The sequence below is a fragment of the Gouania willdenowi genome, chromosome 22 (genome assembly GCF_900634775.1).
Source record: "Gouania willdenowi chromosome 22, fGouWil2.1, whole genome shotgun sequence".
Taxonomy (NCBI): Eukaryota; Metazoa; Chordata; class Actinopteri; order Blenniiformes; family Gobiesocidae; genus Gouania; species Gouania willdenowi.
Window position 1 is genome coordinate 30,928,234 of NC_041065.1, and position 17,352 is coordinate 30,945,585.

The 17,352-nt window shown below is 38.0% G+C and overlaps 1 protein-coding gene across 3 annotated transcripts in view; it reads right to left on the reverse strand.

Annotated features, from left to right (window-relative positions):
- Positions 1 to 381: 381 nt before the first annotated feature.
- The window catches only part of msrab (methionine sulfoxide reductase Ab), an 82,668-nt gene continuing 65,697 nt past the window's right edge, over positions 382 to 17,352 (reverse strand). For all 3 annotated transcript variants that reach the window (XM_028438674.1, XM_028438673.1, XM_028438675.1), the window contains 2 exons: positions 13,211 to 13,317; positions 382 to 771 (listed from right to left, as the gene is read on the reverse strand). In XM_028438674.1, coding sequence (XP_028294475.1) covers positions 598 to 771; positions 13,211 to 13,317 — 281 coding nt within the window. In that variant the 3' untranslated portion in view covers positions 382 to 597. The remainder of the gene's footprint in view (positions 772 to 13,210; positions 13,318 to 17,352) is intronic.

A 17,352-nucleotide genomic window follows, 5' to 3' on the forward strand; every position in this document is an offset into this window, starting at 1 on the left:
TAATGTTTTTGTTGTCATTTTGTGTTTTTTGTTGTACTTCTGTATTTTTGGAGTCATTCATGTACATTTTTATGTTGTTTTGTATATTACCTTATGTGTTGGAGTAACTTTGTTTGTTTTTGTTGTTGTTTTGGAGCCATTTAGTGACTTTTCCCAATGATTTTGCGATTTTGTTTGAGTAATTTTTGGAAATTTGTCTGTAATTGAATGTGTTTTTGGAGTCATTTATGTGCATTTTTGGTGCTGTGTTTTATATTGTCTTAAATTTGTTTGTCATTTTGTATTTTTCTTGTCATTTTATGTTGTTTTGGAGTCATTCTGTGTGTTTTTCAGTCATTTTGGAGTCTAGTGTATTTTTGTATATTTTTTGGTATTGTCATCTTTTTGTCATGTTTTTGGAGTAAATTTGTGTATTTTTTTTTTTTACCAAATTTGTGGATTTTTTGCTGGTGTTTTGTGCATTTTTCAATCATTTTGTGTGATTAAGGGATACTTTTGTGTGAGGGCCAAACACAAAATCAGGCCGAGGACCACATGTGGCCCCCGGATACCAGTTGCCCATCTCTGTTATAAAGTCATTAATCTTCTACAAAGACCTCACAGCTCGTCTTTGGATGATCCTATTGGACAGGAGACTCCGGTGCCTTTGAGGCCACAGTAGCCTCTGGGAACCTTCCTCAGGTACTGCTGGTGATAATCCTCAGCGTAGAAAAACTGCTGCCCCTCCAGGATCTCAGTGGTGATGGGACCGTAGCCTTTCTTCTCCAGCTCCTTTAAACCAAACATAAACACAACAAACACCATTTAGATCCAGTGGAGAAATATTCACGGCCTTACAGGAGGATCAATTTAACGTATGTACAAAAGTAAGAGGATCTGTGTTTAAAAAAATTAGGAGTCATTTTGTTTAATTCTGTAGTTGTTTCTGAGCCATTTTATGACTTTTTCCGAGTGATTTTGTTTTCGTTCGAGTCATTTAGTAAAATGTATCTGCAATATAATGTGTTTTTGTTGATGTTTTGTGTTTTTTGTTGTTGTTTCGTGTTTTTGGAGTCATTTACGTGCTTTTTTTTGGTGCCGTTTTTTATATTGTCTTGTGTGTTTTTGGGGTAGTTTTTGTCCGTTTTTGTTGTTGTCATTTTGCATTTTTGGAGTCTTAATGTGTATATTTGGTGTTTTTTTTAATAGATTTTTAAGGTACTTTTTGTCTGTTTTTTAAAATGGGTTCAAAGTGTCAATATTGGCTTAAAAGTGACAGAAAGGAGGCGAGAGGGGGTTGGGGTAATGTAGGAAGAAGGTACAATTACTTTAAACTGGCAAATAATGGGTGTGACAAATTGTGAATGTGGTTGAATTGGCAAAAATAAACATGAAATATGATGAAAAAAGATTTTTAAAAAAAGTCCCAGTAATGGGTCAACATATGCAACATTAGGTGGAAAAAGTGGTGTAAAGGGTTTATAAAAAAATGCATTTAAATTTGATGGAGAAGTGTCAGAAATGGGAGTAATGTAGCAAAAATGCATTAACAGGAGCAAAAATATGGCAAGAAAAAGTGATGAAAATAGGTTAAAATGTGGCAAGTTTGGTGTAGTTGCAGAAAAAGTGTAAAAAAATAGTTGGAATATTTTAGAAAGTCAAAGGAAAGCCCCCCCTCATTAGCATTAGACTAAGTAGTGACACTTTTTGCTTCACTAGTAGTTTACTAGTGATGTGTTATACATCACTGGAAACTACATAAGTAGAATTTATCTATTTCAAGCTAGGCTATAAACAAACAATAAAAGGATTGTAAAAAAAAAGGGAATCCATGTACACTAGTAGAGCTTAATTATCACTGATATCACATTCATGCTGAACACGTGTGTGTGCGTGTGCGTGCGTGTGTGTGCTTTCTCTATATTAAAGGTGCACCTGCTGTGGTGAGTGGTTTTTCTCCATCTAATAATAAAAACATGGTTTAAGCAGCATGGGGACGGTCTGCGGGCAACACGTGGCGTGCACGTCTGCAGCAGTGAGCAGCGTTTACCTTTGTAAAGGCCTCACATTAAGCATGAAACAGCAGCTTAATGTATTTAACTCAACCTGTTCATATAAGCCTGTGTGTGTGTCACACACACTCATACATGATGTTGTGTAATCAGGTAAAACACTAACTAAAATACACTTTTAGAGCAAAAGCACAGCAATGTGCACTGCACGTTCAATTTATAATTCATTATGTAATATTCCTACTCCCTAGTATTGTTTTACAGCCATTTTTCAGCCCAAACGTGAACTAAACAATTTATTTAGCCATCAAGAGATTTCGGTGCATTTCTCATTAAACATTAAGACATTCAAAGCCAAAACAGGAAAAATGTCAGAACATCATAAATGAATGACTTTAGTTCATAGTTACTGTTGTTCTAGAGCAGAAATGGGCCATTGGGGGCCCAGGGGCCACATGCCCCCAACGCAAACATCATTCCAAAAACACACAAAAAAATAATCACTAAATGACTCCAAAACATAAAAATGTGTATAAGAATACATTAAAAAAACAACAAAAGCCCATAAAGCCAATAAAAACAGAAAAAATATACTCAAACACACAAAACTACAAATAAATAAAAATAATAAATAAATAAAATAAAAAAGGCTCATAAACAAAACACAATTTTTTACAGAATACATACAAATTTACACAAAAAAACAACAACAAAAATTCATAAAATTTTTCCAAAAACACACAAACGACTACAAATAAATTACTAGAACTGCAAGCAGTTATGAAAGGGGCCAAACCTTCACGCGTGAACCCCAGGTTTTGCGGGTCCTATTGAATTATGTCACGAAGGATGAGGGGCTTGGGGGCGAGCGTCAGGACACAGGCCAACGTGCCATTTGCTGTGAAGATGTGATTTAAAATGTGAAAGTTACAGGCCAAAATGTGTTTGCACCCATTATAGCGCCACCTAGAGGCTCATTTTTTGGAACGTGTGGTCTGTGTGCTCTGCTATATATACCCTGTAAATTTCACAGCCCTCATAACACTTCAGCTAAAATAAATTAATAAGCCACGCCCACTTTCACCAATCGTGATTAACTTTGAGATACGGCCCCAGGAGCAACCCAAGGTCATACCCACCCAGATTGGTAAAAATCTGTCTTGCTATTTAGGAGATATAAAAATCCCATATTTGCAGCCCCCCATTGTGGCCTAAATTATTAACATTTGGCTCATACCCCCACAGTCACACGCCAAACAAGGATCACAGATTTTGTGTTGTTAGCATTTATTTTGACCGAGATATGAAACAGTTCGCATTTTTATAGCTAGCTTGAAAACTTTAATCGTTAATAATTTGCTCATATTTTGACCGAGCAAAATTCTTTACTCAACTTTAGATCAGGTCCAACCAAAGACTCTACGTGCCAAGTTTCACATTGATTTCCTGTTTTCACAAAATTGCGCCAGAAAATTGAAAGCGGAAGTGGGCGTGGCCTAGCCCAGCTGATTCAGTGCTATTCAGGGAATCTGTAGATATGACGTTTTTAAATGTGTGACAAACGGTGTGGGAGTTACAGGCCAAAACGCGTTGACCTTGGTTATAGCACCACCTACTGGCGGACGTATGCAAATTTTGCGTCTGAGGTAAGCTGAGGGGTCTGGACCAGCCCTCCAAAGGGCACCGCCCTCCCTTGTACGGTTTAGCCTGCAGCACCACTAAAATAAAAAGGAATAATAATGAAAATCAGAACAATTACAATAGGGGTTCCCAGCACCGCTGGTCCTGCTTGGCCCCCTAATAATAATTTAAATACACAAAACTATAATTATATAAAGACTGACTCCAAAACACAATAAAAGACAAAAAACACTATATTCTTTTCTGTTTTAATGCTCAGGTTGGTCATTATTGACATGAATGTTAATAATAGGGCCCTCAGACAGTTTTGTGGCCCTCATGTGATAAACAGCATGTTTCTGCTCTAGAGATGCATCACATAGTTTAGTGGAGGCTCCTGATACATATGAAGCATCTACAATAAATATTAGAGTGTTTTTATGATGAGAGACAGTAGGAAGACTAGAGAGTGAGGTGTATCTTTGTCCACAAGGAGGCAGTGTTGTACTAGGTGTGTGTGTGTGTGTGTGTGTGTGTGTGTGTGTGTGTGTGATGCAGTGGAGTGAGTAAATCAAAGCTGTGCTCCCCACAGAGAGGTTGAGGCAGCAGCTGACCTCTCGTCCTCAGTGGCTCTAATCTCTCTGTAGGAACAAACAAACGTGCACGCCGCCACAAACAAACGTGCACGCCGCAGCATCAGAATGAATCCCTCCACACACACACGCGTTCCTACCTCTCAGACTGACATGGAAACAAGAACTCTCCCTGCCTGTGGTCGCTCAGCTGATCCTGACTCACGACAACGTATATACACGGCCACCTCATTAATCAGTGCAACCCACGCCCCAAACCACAGAAGAAGAAGAAGAAGAAGAAAAAGGAAGAGAAGGAGAAGGAAAAGGAGGAAAAGGAAACGGAAAAGGAAGAGAAGGAGAAGGAAAAGGAAGAGAAGGAAAAGGAGAAGGAGGAAAAGGAAAAAGGAAGAGGAAGAGGAAGAAGCCTCCAGGGCTGAGGGAACGCAGGAGGAAAGGAAAGGTCGACTCCAGCACACACCGTTTCCAACGCCTCCAGCAGCCGTAACACGGCGGCCATTTTAGAAATATAAATCAGAATGCATAGCGTTAGTGTGTGGAACGTGTTCTCACTGCAGCAGCTACAGGAACACTGGGAACGGTGAGGAGGGAAAAGCAGCGTTAGCGTGGGAAAGGAACACCAGGGAACGCCAAATAGCAAAATGTCTTCCCGCCGTCAGCTGCGGATGGTGTTTAAATCAGAGGTGTACAACTCATTTTAGTTCAGAGGACAAATACGGATACGTTTGATACAAGTATGTAAGGTATATAAGACACAGACAAGATCTAAGCATGAGGTGACGGGTCGTGACTATATTTATTTTGGAAAAAAAAATTCTGGTTTCTTTCAACAATTTCAGATTAAAAATGACTTCCATCGTGTTATACGAGCATGGGAAAAACTGCCAACACCTGCAAATAATGATTTTCATGGAATTTTCAACAATTAGATTCAATTTTTGCTTATTTTAAACCTTTTTTCTGCAACTACACCAAACTTTCCTTATTTTTCTTCACTTTTTCTTGCCATATTTTTGCTCCTTTTAAGGACATTTTTGCTACATTACTCCCATTTCTGCCACTTCTTTATTACATTTCAACGCCTTTTCTGCACATTTTCAAAATGTTTCCATTTTCAAGAATTGTTTGGCTCTTATAAATCCTTTCCACCACTTTCCCACCTATTGTCACATATGTTAACACATTATTGTCACTTTTAACCCATTTTTATTTCTGATTAAAACAAGGATTTTCATCTTTAAGATGACTATATACTATGGTGCAAATATTACTAAACTTCCTGCATATTCTTTTCTCTTTTTAATGCATTTTTGCTACATTACTTCCGTTTCTGCAATTTCAGAACCTTTTCTGCACATTTTTACACTTTCAAGACACATATGTTGACTCATTATTGTCAGTTTTAACCTCTTTTCACCATGTTTCATGCTTATTTTTGATAATTTAACCGCATTCATGATTTGTCGTGCCCATTATTTGCCAGTTTAAACTAATTCTTCCTAAATTTTTTTGCCACTTTCAAGTAAATAATGACACTTTGAACCCTTTTTCTGTCTAATTCATTTGCAACTTTTAACCAATTTCTGGGGTTTTTTAAAACCACATTTCACCACCATTTTTGGTCACTTTGAACCCATTTGATTTCTGATTAAAACAAGGATTTCCATCTTGAAGTTGACTATAATAATAATAATAAACTTCCTGGATAACAGTGGATATTATTCAGATGAATAAATAAATGTGGTTATCACACATTGATAGAACAATGACATCATTTTACTGACTTTGTGGACTTTATTCCCCCTTATAGATGGTCCTGTCTCCACATGACTGTTCTTCAATGTTCATGTATGTGTTCAACCACCTTCAGCTACAGTGGGGGTCCCCTGGTCTCTGGAACCTTTATTTTTGGGGGGGTAATGGGGCTGTAAAGGTTGAGAACCACTGCTCTGGAGGGACATGTTTTGTGTGCAGGCCTCACTCAGCCTTTCCTTTCTTTCACGCCTGTCGGAATGAGTCGCGTGTCAAAGACATGGTTGAATGGGTGCATCTTCCCCCCACCTCCCTCCCTCCATCTCCTCCTTGATCCCCAATGTCTCCCCCCATCCCCCTCCCTCCCTCCTCGTGCACGGACCAAGACTCCTTCTCACAGCCTAAGTCCTGCCCTTCTATCCAGAGAGAGAGAGCGAGAGCCTTCCTGCACCATCACCAGAACCAAAGAGGCGGCCTCAGGACACAAATATGATGTGACACCCGGGAGAGGAAGACGTACCCTAACCCCCCCTCCCCCGTCCGTTGGAGAGCCTACAGCTTCAGAGAGCATGAGGGGGGGGGGGGGGGCGCACACGCACTGACAGAGAGTTTGTGACACGCGATGACTCATGGCGAAGACATTTGAGGAGGGATATGACCTCAATTTGGTGATTTTTATGTAATCATCCATTACAAGTAACTGCGTTCTTTCAATGGTCATGTTTACCTTTAAAAATCAGGCTAGTTTGGAACAAATTATCGATGAATATTGATTCGAACGGCGATGCAATAAAATGCCTTCATGAACACTTTTAGAGACTAAACAGACACAGACGATAACGTCAACAGTTTAAATCGTAGTCTTTTGATTAGTGTTTGCCACGTCAAAACTATTTCAGTTATAACTAAATAAAATCAAGATTTTATTCGACAAATAAATCACTGAAATATATATATATATATATATATATATATATATAAATATTATTTAAAAAGGCCACACAAATATATACAGAATGATGGAATGGTATACAAAATACACAAAATGACAAAATATGACTTAAACACACAAGACGACTACAAATAACTGAATAATATATTTTAAAAACAAACAAAAACATAATTTAATATGCACAAAATGACTCTGAAACATACAAATACACAAAACAACAACAAAAATAAGATGACTACAAATAAATAACTTAGTTATTAAACAATCACAGACAAAAAACATCTAGCGTTAACTTTGACGGCAAATTCTGATTGAGTTTTAGTCGTAGTCCTTTGATTAGTGTTAGCCAAAAAATAATATTTTATCGACTATATCAATAACAGATTTAGTCGACTAAAATCTTCAAGCATAAAGCTTTTTTTTTTAAAAAAATAAAACATTTTCATTACCATTAATCAACCTGATATTGGATAGGAATAATTTTTGTAAATACACACAAATATTTGATGTGATCGAGTTTTTTTTTTTAATTTGTTGATGAAAATATCAATATATTTTTTACAGTTTTTGTTGACATGGATTTTTTTTTAATTTAGTCATTCCGGTTATTGTCACTTAAGTCAATTAACACTACTTCTAATTATTATTATTATTAATAACAATAATAATAATAATAATAATAATAATAATAATAATAATAATAATATGAATGTTAAAGCAAAAGAAACAGTCTGATATCATAATAAAGTAGAATGACTCATGATATAATTATCATCTTTGATTATAACTTAATATTATAGTCGACTAAAGTCTAAAACTGATCAACCTGATATTGGATTGTATTAATGTTTGTAAACACACACACACACAGATCAGATGTGATCGATGCGTTAGATCACATGGGTTCTGATTAGAAGTGACAAAATGATACTTTAGTTTTTATTACGTTTTGTTTACATTTTTTAATAGTTGTCACTTAAAAAAATTAACACTACTCTCAATATATAACAATACAAATCTATATTAAAGCAAAAGAAACGGAATGAAATCATAATTAAGTAGAACAACTCCTGATATAAGCATCATAGTAAAAATAAGATTTTATAATAAAAATCTAAAGCTGATCAACCTGATAATGTATTATATTAATGTTTGTAAACGTACACAGACAACATTTCGTATGATCAATGCGTAAGATCACATGAGTTCTGATTGGATTGTGTCCAATCTGACAAAATTTAAGTTTTTATTAGTTGACAAAAAAAATCGATATATTTCAATAAACTTTTTGTTCACTCTTTTTTTTTTTAAGTCTTTAATCTCATTATTGTCAGTTAAAAAAATGTAGTTGACAAAAACTATGATGAAAAGTTTTAGTCAACATAATTAACACTACTTCCTATATATAATAAAAATATATATAAAAAAAGTAAAACAACTCCTGATATAAGCGTCATGATTATTTCTATTATTTAAATGAAGGCCTGAGAAGAAGTGATGTGTGTTTTTCCGTCTAAACAGTCGATCTATGCCTGGGAAACACATGAAATCATCGACTGGTCCGTGGCGATCGTTGCCCTCGACGACCTCTGTGAGCGAGGCAGCGTGGGAGTGATGGAGAAAAGAGGAGAGAGGATGGATGGAGCAAAGAAAAGGAGACGGGAAAAGCTACACAGAGCCACGACAGAGGAAGAAATCTGACAGAAAATGACGCATAAGCGTCGTTTCTGTGAATTTAAAACGTATGCACGCACGTGTGTGTGTGTGTGTGCGCGTACGTGTGTGTTTCTGTCCTGTCTCGTTCTCCCTCTGATCAGGGCAGGCATCCATTTTAGCTGGGCACTAATCTTTCTCCTACATTTTGTGAGCGAGGAAGTCAACGCTGCTACATTTTTTAGAGAGGGACGGACGTACAAACACACATCAAAGCCATCGCCTTTGATCTTCACAGAGTTTTAGCGATGGCCACAACGTTCCCGGCGATTCAACGTTTATGCGTCATTGTGTCTTAACATATTTTATTACACTTCCTCTCATCTTATGGCGATACGAGCCAGATATCATCACTAAAAAGTGAAAGTTTGAACCTAAACCGTCTAAAAACGAGGATAACTGTGACTTCTGAACGCGATGGTAAAACCTGCTGAATTTAGGTCCCGTTCCGACAAACCTCCAGGTTTCCCTCAAGATTTGTAGCCCCGAATTATCCCCCTTCCCTCATCTTCATCATCCCAAACTGTGTACACCCCCACCCCTCCATCATCCCCTTTTCAAGCTCATTAAGTTAGGATGCTTTATCAGAGGGCACACTCACCCCTCCAAGGCCCAACACACACACATCCAAGCTGGCATGATAAAACCTATTGTTCACACACACACACACACACACACACACACACACACACACACACACACACACACACACACACACACCCACACACACACACACACACACACACACACACACACACACACACACACACACACACACACACACACACACACACACACACACACACACACACACACACACACACACACACACACACACACACGTATGTTGAACCCCCGTTCATCCAGTTTTCTCGCTCTCCAAACCTCGTCTCTAAGCCATCGCCACCCCCCAACTCTCATCCTAATCAACTCGTCCCATCCCTCCTCTCTCACCCTCTGCTCACCCCTGCGCCTCGCTCCAGCTCCAGGGAGAGACATTTTAGCAAAGAGAGAGAGGGATGGGATGGAGGGGTGGGGGAGGGGGGGGAGTCATGGGGGAGGCAGATTGAGAGAAAGAAGAAGAGATGCTCTCTCTCCTCCTCTCTGCTCTGCTGCCACAGCGGCTCAGCTACAGAAGCCTTTGATGTTCTGCAAATTTCAAATTTCATTATAGAGAACCCCCCATCCCCCCCACCCCTCACTCCCTCTCTGCTTAAACAAGCTTTTCTGACTCCCTCTACAACCCCCCCCCTTCCCCCACTTTCCTCCCAATGCTGAAGTTAAGAAACTGAAAGCCCTGCAGAACAGACTCTTCGTATGGGTTAATTATTCATTGAGCTGTGCCTGTATGGGCCAAATGTATGTCTGCACGTGTGTGTGTGTGTGTGTGTGTGTGTGTGTGTGTGCGTCATGAGCTGGCAGCAGGGTAGAATCTGGATTTTGTGATGCTTGTCTTATCTGTGGTTGTCTTAGATCGCCTCTACCCACCGCCTCTTGTCACTCGAGTGAACACGCGTTCACTCCTGATGCTTTAGCACGCCGGCCTTTCAGGATACAACACACACACACACACACACACACACACACACACACACACACACACACACACACACACACACACACACACACACACACACACACACACACACACACACACACACACACACACACACACACACACACACACACACACACACACACGCGCATAGAAACATGGCAACCCCCACTTTTTCCTCCGTCAGACGCCATTTCCGAGGCGTTGGTTTCCACAGACTCAGCATCAGCGAGCGTTTCAGGGCACCGAGCTGCCATTTTGGTTCAGGCCGTGTCAGCTGCTTTGAGGAGACGCGTCTCCCAGTGGCCCTCACATGGACGCTGTGGTGCCAGTGAAGTGTTTGACAGATCGATGGTGTCAGCAGAGCTGCTGGGAATAAGGGAGAGCGGACACGATGGGGGTGAAAGTGTGCGTTTGGTGAGAGTTTTGCTGTGAACTAAATGGAGGTTCTCAGCCTCAGACGTGGAGGTGAGGAAAAGGCGAAGCTGAACCAGATGAACCCGACGCTTCAGTTCATATGACGACATGATGGAGACGTCGTCTCCAGTCTCAGCCAAAGCTCCTCGTTCATACTGGAGTTTAAAAACCCACACTAATCACATATCTGATGGATCTTCTGTTGGGAGTCCTAATAATTTCATCAGAAGAAGAAGATGATGAAAATGTTCCTCAAGGTCAAACTGTGACGGAGCAAAGATCTGTGATAAAAGATCAAAGCAATTCCAAGTGCTTCTGTTCTGAAACACACAATGCATGATTGCAAACCTTAAATATTGAACAAACCTGGGCAGCTGTCGACCCCCAAAAGTAAATGCACTTTTTTATAGTGATGTTTATACTATGCATTATAAAGTGACCTTGGGTGACCTGAAAGACACTGTTCCAAATAAAATCTATTACTAGTATTATTATTACAAAATGAGTCCAAAATGATGGGAAAATACACAAAAAAACCCCTGCAAAAATACACAAAATGAATCCAAAAAACAAATACAATAAAATTAAAAAAAAATACACACAAATTAAAAAAATAAATAAATAATTGCTTACAAGTATTTATATCATTTAATGTAGCCTCATTAATTCTCCTTTAGAGCAATATTCAGCTGGAAGGCACCACCAGCAGCCTATAATGGCTAAATGTGTTTTATTGGGATTAAAAAGTTATTTTTCTGAGTAATTTGCCTCATTTTTGGTGTCATTTTGGGTATTTAGTCTTCATTATGTGTGTTTTTGAAGTAATTTGTTTCTTTTGTTGTCATTTTGTGTGTTTTCTGAGTGCTCTTGGGGTATTTTTGGTGTCGTTTTGTATATCATTCTATCATTTTGGGTATTTTGTCATAATGTGTGTTTTTGGAGTAATTTTGAAGTAATTTTTTCCCAGTCCCCATAAGAAGAACAAACATGATTTCATAAACTATCGCCCGCTTTACTGTATGTAACCACGCGTGGGTGTGAGGGGGTCACGGTCAGTCAATAGCCGAGGGGGGGCGTGGCCAGTGTCCGTAGATAACCCGTCAGCGTCGACCCTCTGATCTAATTCCTCCTCGGCGTCCCCTCTTAGCTCGCCCCCCCAGCTGCTGGCCTCCCTCACCTCTGACCTCTGACCCTCAGCCCAAGGCCAAGGTTGGGGAGGTTGTTGCCACGGCAACATAAGAGTCCTTCAGCCCCTTTACTGGTGACCCTAGGTCGCCCTGGGTCGCAGCGACGTTTATAATTTGTTCGCCCATGAATAGCATTTGGAGGAGAGCGACGCAGAGATCAAATGACGGACGTGTGGACGGACGTGTGGACGGATGGATGAAAGGAACAATAGAATGGACGCGTGTGCAGCTGAAAAGGCAGCGCATCGGAGGATCAGTTGGAACGACCTCCTGACCTCCATCTTCTCCCTCCGTTTAGGAACCGATGCGTTCAATAAGTGAATGGAGATGAGAATCATCCAAACAAAGATGGTTCTGAGAGCGTCTCACATCACGTATAAACGCACAGACTTTTATATTCAAACAAGAACCAAAACAAACTGCAACGAGTCACTTTCACCCCCAACACAAAATCACAGTGTAACGTCACATCAACGGAATTATTTTAGCTTTGAAATAATTAGCCTGAGCTTTACTTTTAGCTTTGTTTTTAAAGCTTTGATGCATGACAATTTCTATTCTACCTCGGCATATTAGGGCCACAATAAAATGAAAAGAAAGAGATTAAAGTCGTAATATTTCAAGATCAAAGTCGTAATTTTATTAAAAGTCGTAATTCTATTAAAAAGTCGTAATTTTATTAAAAAGTCGTAATATTTTGAGAATAAAGTCGTGATTTTATTAGAATAAAGTAGTAATAATTCGAGATTAAAGTTGTAATTTTATTAAAAGTCGTAATACTTCGAAATTGAAGTCATATTATTTTGAGAATAAAGTCGAAATTTATTAGATCAAAGTTGTAATATTTCGAGATTAAAGTCGTAATTTTGTTATTTTATTAGATTAAAGTCGTAATTTTATTATTTTATTACATTAAAGTCGTACTATTTTGAGAATAAAGTTGTAATTTATTAGATTAAAGTTGTAATATTTCGAGATTAAAGTCGTAATTTTATTAGATTAAAGTCATAATATCTTGATATTAAAGTCATAATATCTTGATATTAAAGTCATAATATTTTGAGAATAAAGTCGTAATTTTAATATATTAAAGTCGTAATATTTTGAGAATTAAGTCTTAATTTCATGAGAATAAAGTCATAATTTCATGAGAATAAAGTCATAATTTTATGAGAATAAAATTCAAATAAATATATTTAGACTTTAAAAAATAGTCTAAATATCATGAGAATAAAGTCATAATATTTGGAGAATAGAGTCGTAACTTCATGAGAATAAAGACGTATCTTATAAACTTATAATAGTATAACGTTCAGAATTCCCTGTTGAATCGACCACTTCCTCCTCCACTGAAGAGGCCGTTTGCTCTAAATCAGTCTGGTTTCAGTTCTAATGGAAATGAAACAGGACATGTTCTGGTCTTCTCTTACCTGCTGATAGTCCACTTTAGACTTCAAAGCCAGTTCCTGTTGAGCGGCGTTGGACGTGTAAATAGCCGAGCGATACTGGGAGCCTTTATCGTTCTGCTGCCTCATTCCTGCATGAAAAGAGAAACAGAACAGGAAACAAATGAACACATAAACCAAGCAGATGATTCTCCATTTGCATTAAAAAGGTTTTTCCACAGTTATGTCGATGTGCTGTCGTGAGATTTCATGTAACTGAATGAATTGGGAGATGGTGTCAGATTTGGGAGGCAAGTGACGTGTGTGTAGGTGTCCGGGCCCGTGTAGGTGGGTGCGTTTTTTTTTCTTCTTCTTCGTCGCCTACGTAGAACTGACAACATTTACATCAGTGTGTTTGGAGAGGCCTGAATCTGAGTGTTAGGGTGATAAGGACGTACACAGCATCACTTTAAGCTTTTACCCAGGATGCAACACTATGCAGACCAGGCATCTCACTCTCATTGGTTCACAACGGCCAAACATATACACGTCTTCACTCAGTTAACCACATTTTACCACTTTTGGCTTTACTTGTGTTTCTTTTTTGCATGAACGCTCTCGTTTGGTCACTTTTGTATTGCAAACATAATGAAATTTGCACAAAATATGGCAAAATCTTGGTCTTTGCTTATTTCTGTCTGAACAATGGTTTTGTGGTTAAATCTCTCCTTGGACCGTCAGTAAATATGTAAATATATCTTCTTGCCCCTGCCTGTAAATATGTATATATTTGTATCCTGTATTCTTAATAGGTTCTAGTATTGTATTGTTGACTGCTCCCCAGGGATAGGTTAAAATGGGTTAAAATGCAGAGGATACATTTCATATATGTGTAACAACATATATATGACCAATAAAGGCAAAAAGCCCAATTTAATTTAATAATTTATTTTAACCATTGCACTATTTTTCGCGTGTCTTTCGGGTTTTTCTGTGTGTTGCATTCTGTTGTCTTTTTCATTGCATTGTTATTTTATTGAGCCGTCATGACAGAAAATTTCCCCACTGCAGGATGAATAAAGAATACTCTCAACCTTCTAATCATTCTTGGGGTCAATTTGACCCCATTCAAAAAATAATAGTTGAACTTTTCCTAATTTGATGGGTCCAATCGATTAAGCATAGAATTATGATATATTTTCAATGTGCCAAAAATATATATTCCACGCATTGGTGTTCCTCTGGGGTCAATTTGACCCTTAAACTGTTTTAGTTGTATAAAACTTGTCTGTCTGTGTGTGTGTGAGAAGATTTGGATGAAAACTATTCAAGATCAATTAATTCTAAATCAAAGGTTTGTCCTGATGGTGGCGCTAGAGAACAGGTCAAGGTTTCATTATCAAGGCGTTATTTATGTATTCAACAAATAAAGAAAGTGCCTGAGACAAAAATCCTTTTTTGGAGGCAAATATCCCTGGGGTCAGATTGACCCCAAGGGTAAAATCTGTTTTTATGACTTTTGGCTTTACTTGTATATTTATTTTTTGTATGAACTTTCTCGGTCGGTCAGTTTTGTGTTGCAAACATAATGAGATCTAGACAAAATATGGCAAAATCTTGGCGTAGCTTTGCTTATTTCTGTCTGAATGTTGGTTTTGGGGTTTAACCCTCCTGTTGTCCTTGGGGTCTATTTGACCCCATTCAATGTTTATCATTTAAAAGATAAACGTTGACTTCTTTTTTTTGTGTATTTCATGACCTTTGCTAATCTAATGATATATTTTTCAATTGTGCTGGAAACATATTGCACGCATTGGTGTTCCTCTGGGGTCAATTTGACCCCACACTGTTTTAGCTGTGTAAAACTTGTCCGTCCCCCCTTTAGCCATTAATGTTTCAAGATAAATGAATTCTAACTTAAAAGTTTGTCCTGATGGTGGCGCTAGAGAACAGGTCAGGGTTTCACCCTCAAGGGGTTATTTATGTATTTAACAAATAAACAAAGTGCCTGACACAAAAACTTTAGAAATTATAGAGCACAAATAAACTACACACAACAGACTCTGCAAAGACGTAACAACACTGCAGGAAGTATAATATAGTCCAAATATGGATAACTGGGGACTCGCGGGCCACATGCAGACCTCGGTCCAATTTTGTGCACAAAATGACTCCAAAAACTCACAAAACGACAGCAAAAACACACAAAAGGACAAAGAACTGAGATAAAAACATGTTAAGTTGTAGAAGAATTTTAAAAAATGAGAAGCAAAATGCACAAAATGACTCTAAAAACATACAAAACAACAAATGTATATGAAATGACTGAGAACACACAAACCGACTGAAACATACACAAAAGAACTCCAAAACAGACAGTAAAATAACAGAAATACACTAAACAACAGCAGAAACACACAAAAGGACAACAAAATTACACAAAAACATGCAAAATTACAAAGTATTAAAAAAAAAATTGACAAACAAAATGCACAAAGCGACTCCAAAAACACACACAAAAAAACAAAAAAAAAAAACACACAAAATGACAGGAAATATATACAAAAAACTAAAATACACAAAATAACACTAAGAGCAACAAAATTACACAAAAACATGCAGTTACAGAACAATTAAAAAAAAAGAAATACAAAACACCATATTTATTATTTGTTGTAGGTAAACAATGTTCTGACAATGATTTTTGGAGGCAAATATCCCTGGGGTCAGATTATAGGAGGCTTAAAGTTAACACACATCAATCAACATTGACTTTAAACTCTCAATATCTTTACAAAGTTCTGTTTTTTTTGTTTTTTGTGCACTGACTCGTGTTCACCAGATAGTTACTTATGTTTATTTGTTGGCAGGTTGGCTTGGCAGATTGTAGGCAGTTAAAAAAAAAAAAAAAATCTGATTTCTTTTTCTGCCAAAAGCAACCGTGTGATGGGACTGGGAATGAAACAGATGGGAGCAGAGAGAATGCTTCAGAAATGAGAGGAGTTATGTTTCAAAATCAAAACATTGAGGATTTCAACGTGATGACGATGGAGTGCGTCTTCACTAAAAGTGTGTGTGTGTGTGTGTCACAACAATAATTAGTGAAGATTTGCTTGTCAGTGTTGGACTCGAGGGTAAAAAACGTGTCACAGGAGGTAGAAGAATTTCAGCTTTTCCTCATCAGATGCTACATTTCTCCCAGTTCTGCCACTTCTCCATCACATATCAATGCCTTTTCTGCACATTTTTTCCACTTTTAAGACATTTTCAGCACTTTTAACCCCTTTCCACTACTTTTTCCACCTAATGTTGCATATGCTGAGCCATTATTGTCACTTTTAAGCCCTTTTCACCATAATTCATGCACATTTTTGCCAACTTAACTACCACTCGGTGGGGATTTTGTCAGTGTTATGTGGCTTTTTATAGTTCTAGAGGTAAACTCCGTCATATTTTGTGCGTGAATTGACATTTCCGTCTCTTTGCCAATCTGTTTGCGGTGAAAAAGTGTGTATAAATGCGTGATATTGTCTGGTATCATACATGTGAGGGTATATTCCTTGTCATGTTGCAATTTCACACACACATTGAAGAATTTTGAAAGAATTAGTTTTTCAACAGTTTAATATTAAATGACACCAGGAGTGTTGAGTTTCATTGACACAATGATTCATGTTTTCACTGTAATTTTGACTTTCTCCTGTGGGCCAAAATGGATGCTCCAAAGGACCAAATCTGGCCCCCGGGTCATTACTTTGAGCATCTGTAGACACTCCCTGATAACAACTTAAGTAACAACACTGTCCAAAAAGAAGAATGCTCAATTTCAAGCAACGTGACAGTATACTTGGATGTGATAGAACAACATTTACATTAGACTATAGAGGAAGCATCTACCAAAATAAAAGCACAGCTTTGTCTATACAGCGATCAAAAGATCATGTCATTTAAATACTTTCCATCCTAATAAGTGTACGCTGAGCAGAAACAACATTACTTTCTCTAATCACAGGCTCGTTTCAACACAATGCCGAGAAGCGCTCGTAGGCAGACAAGTCCAGAGCGTTCACACTGTGACATACATTGAATAAAACAGAAATAATGACGCCGCCTGAGGGAATGTGGGTCTCAGGACATTTCTTACATGTTAAGCGTTTGGGTGGTTCATATAAGAGGAAAAAAACGTG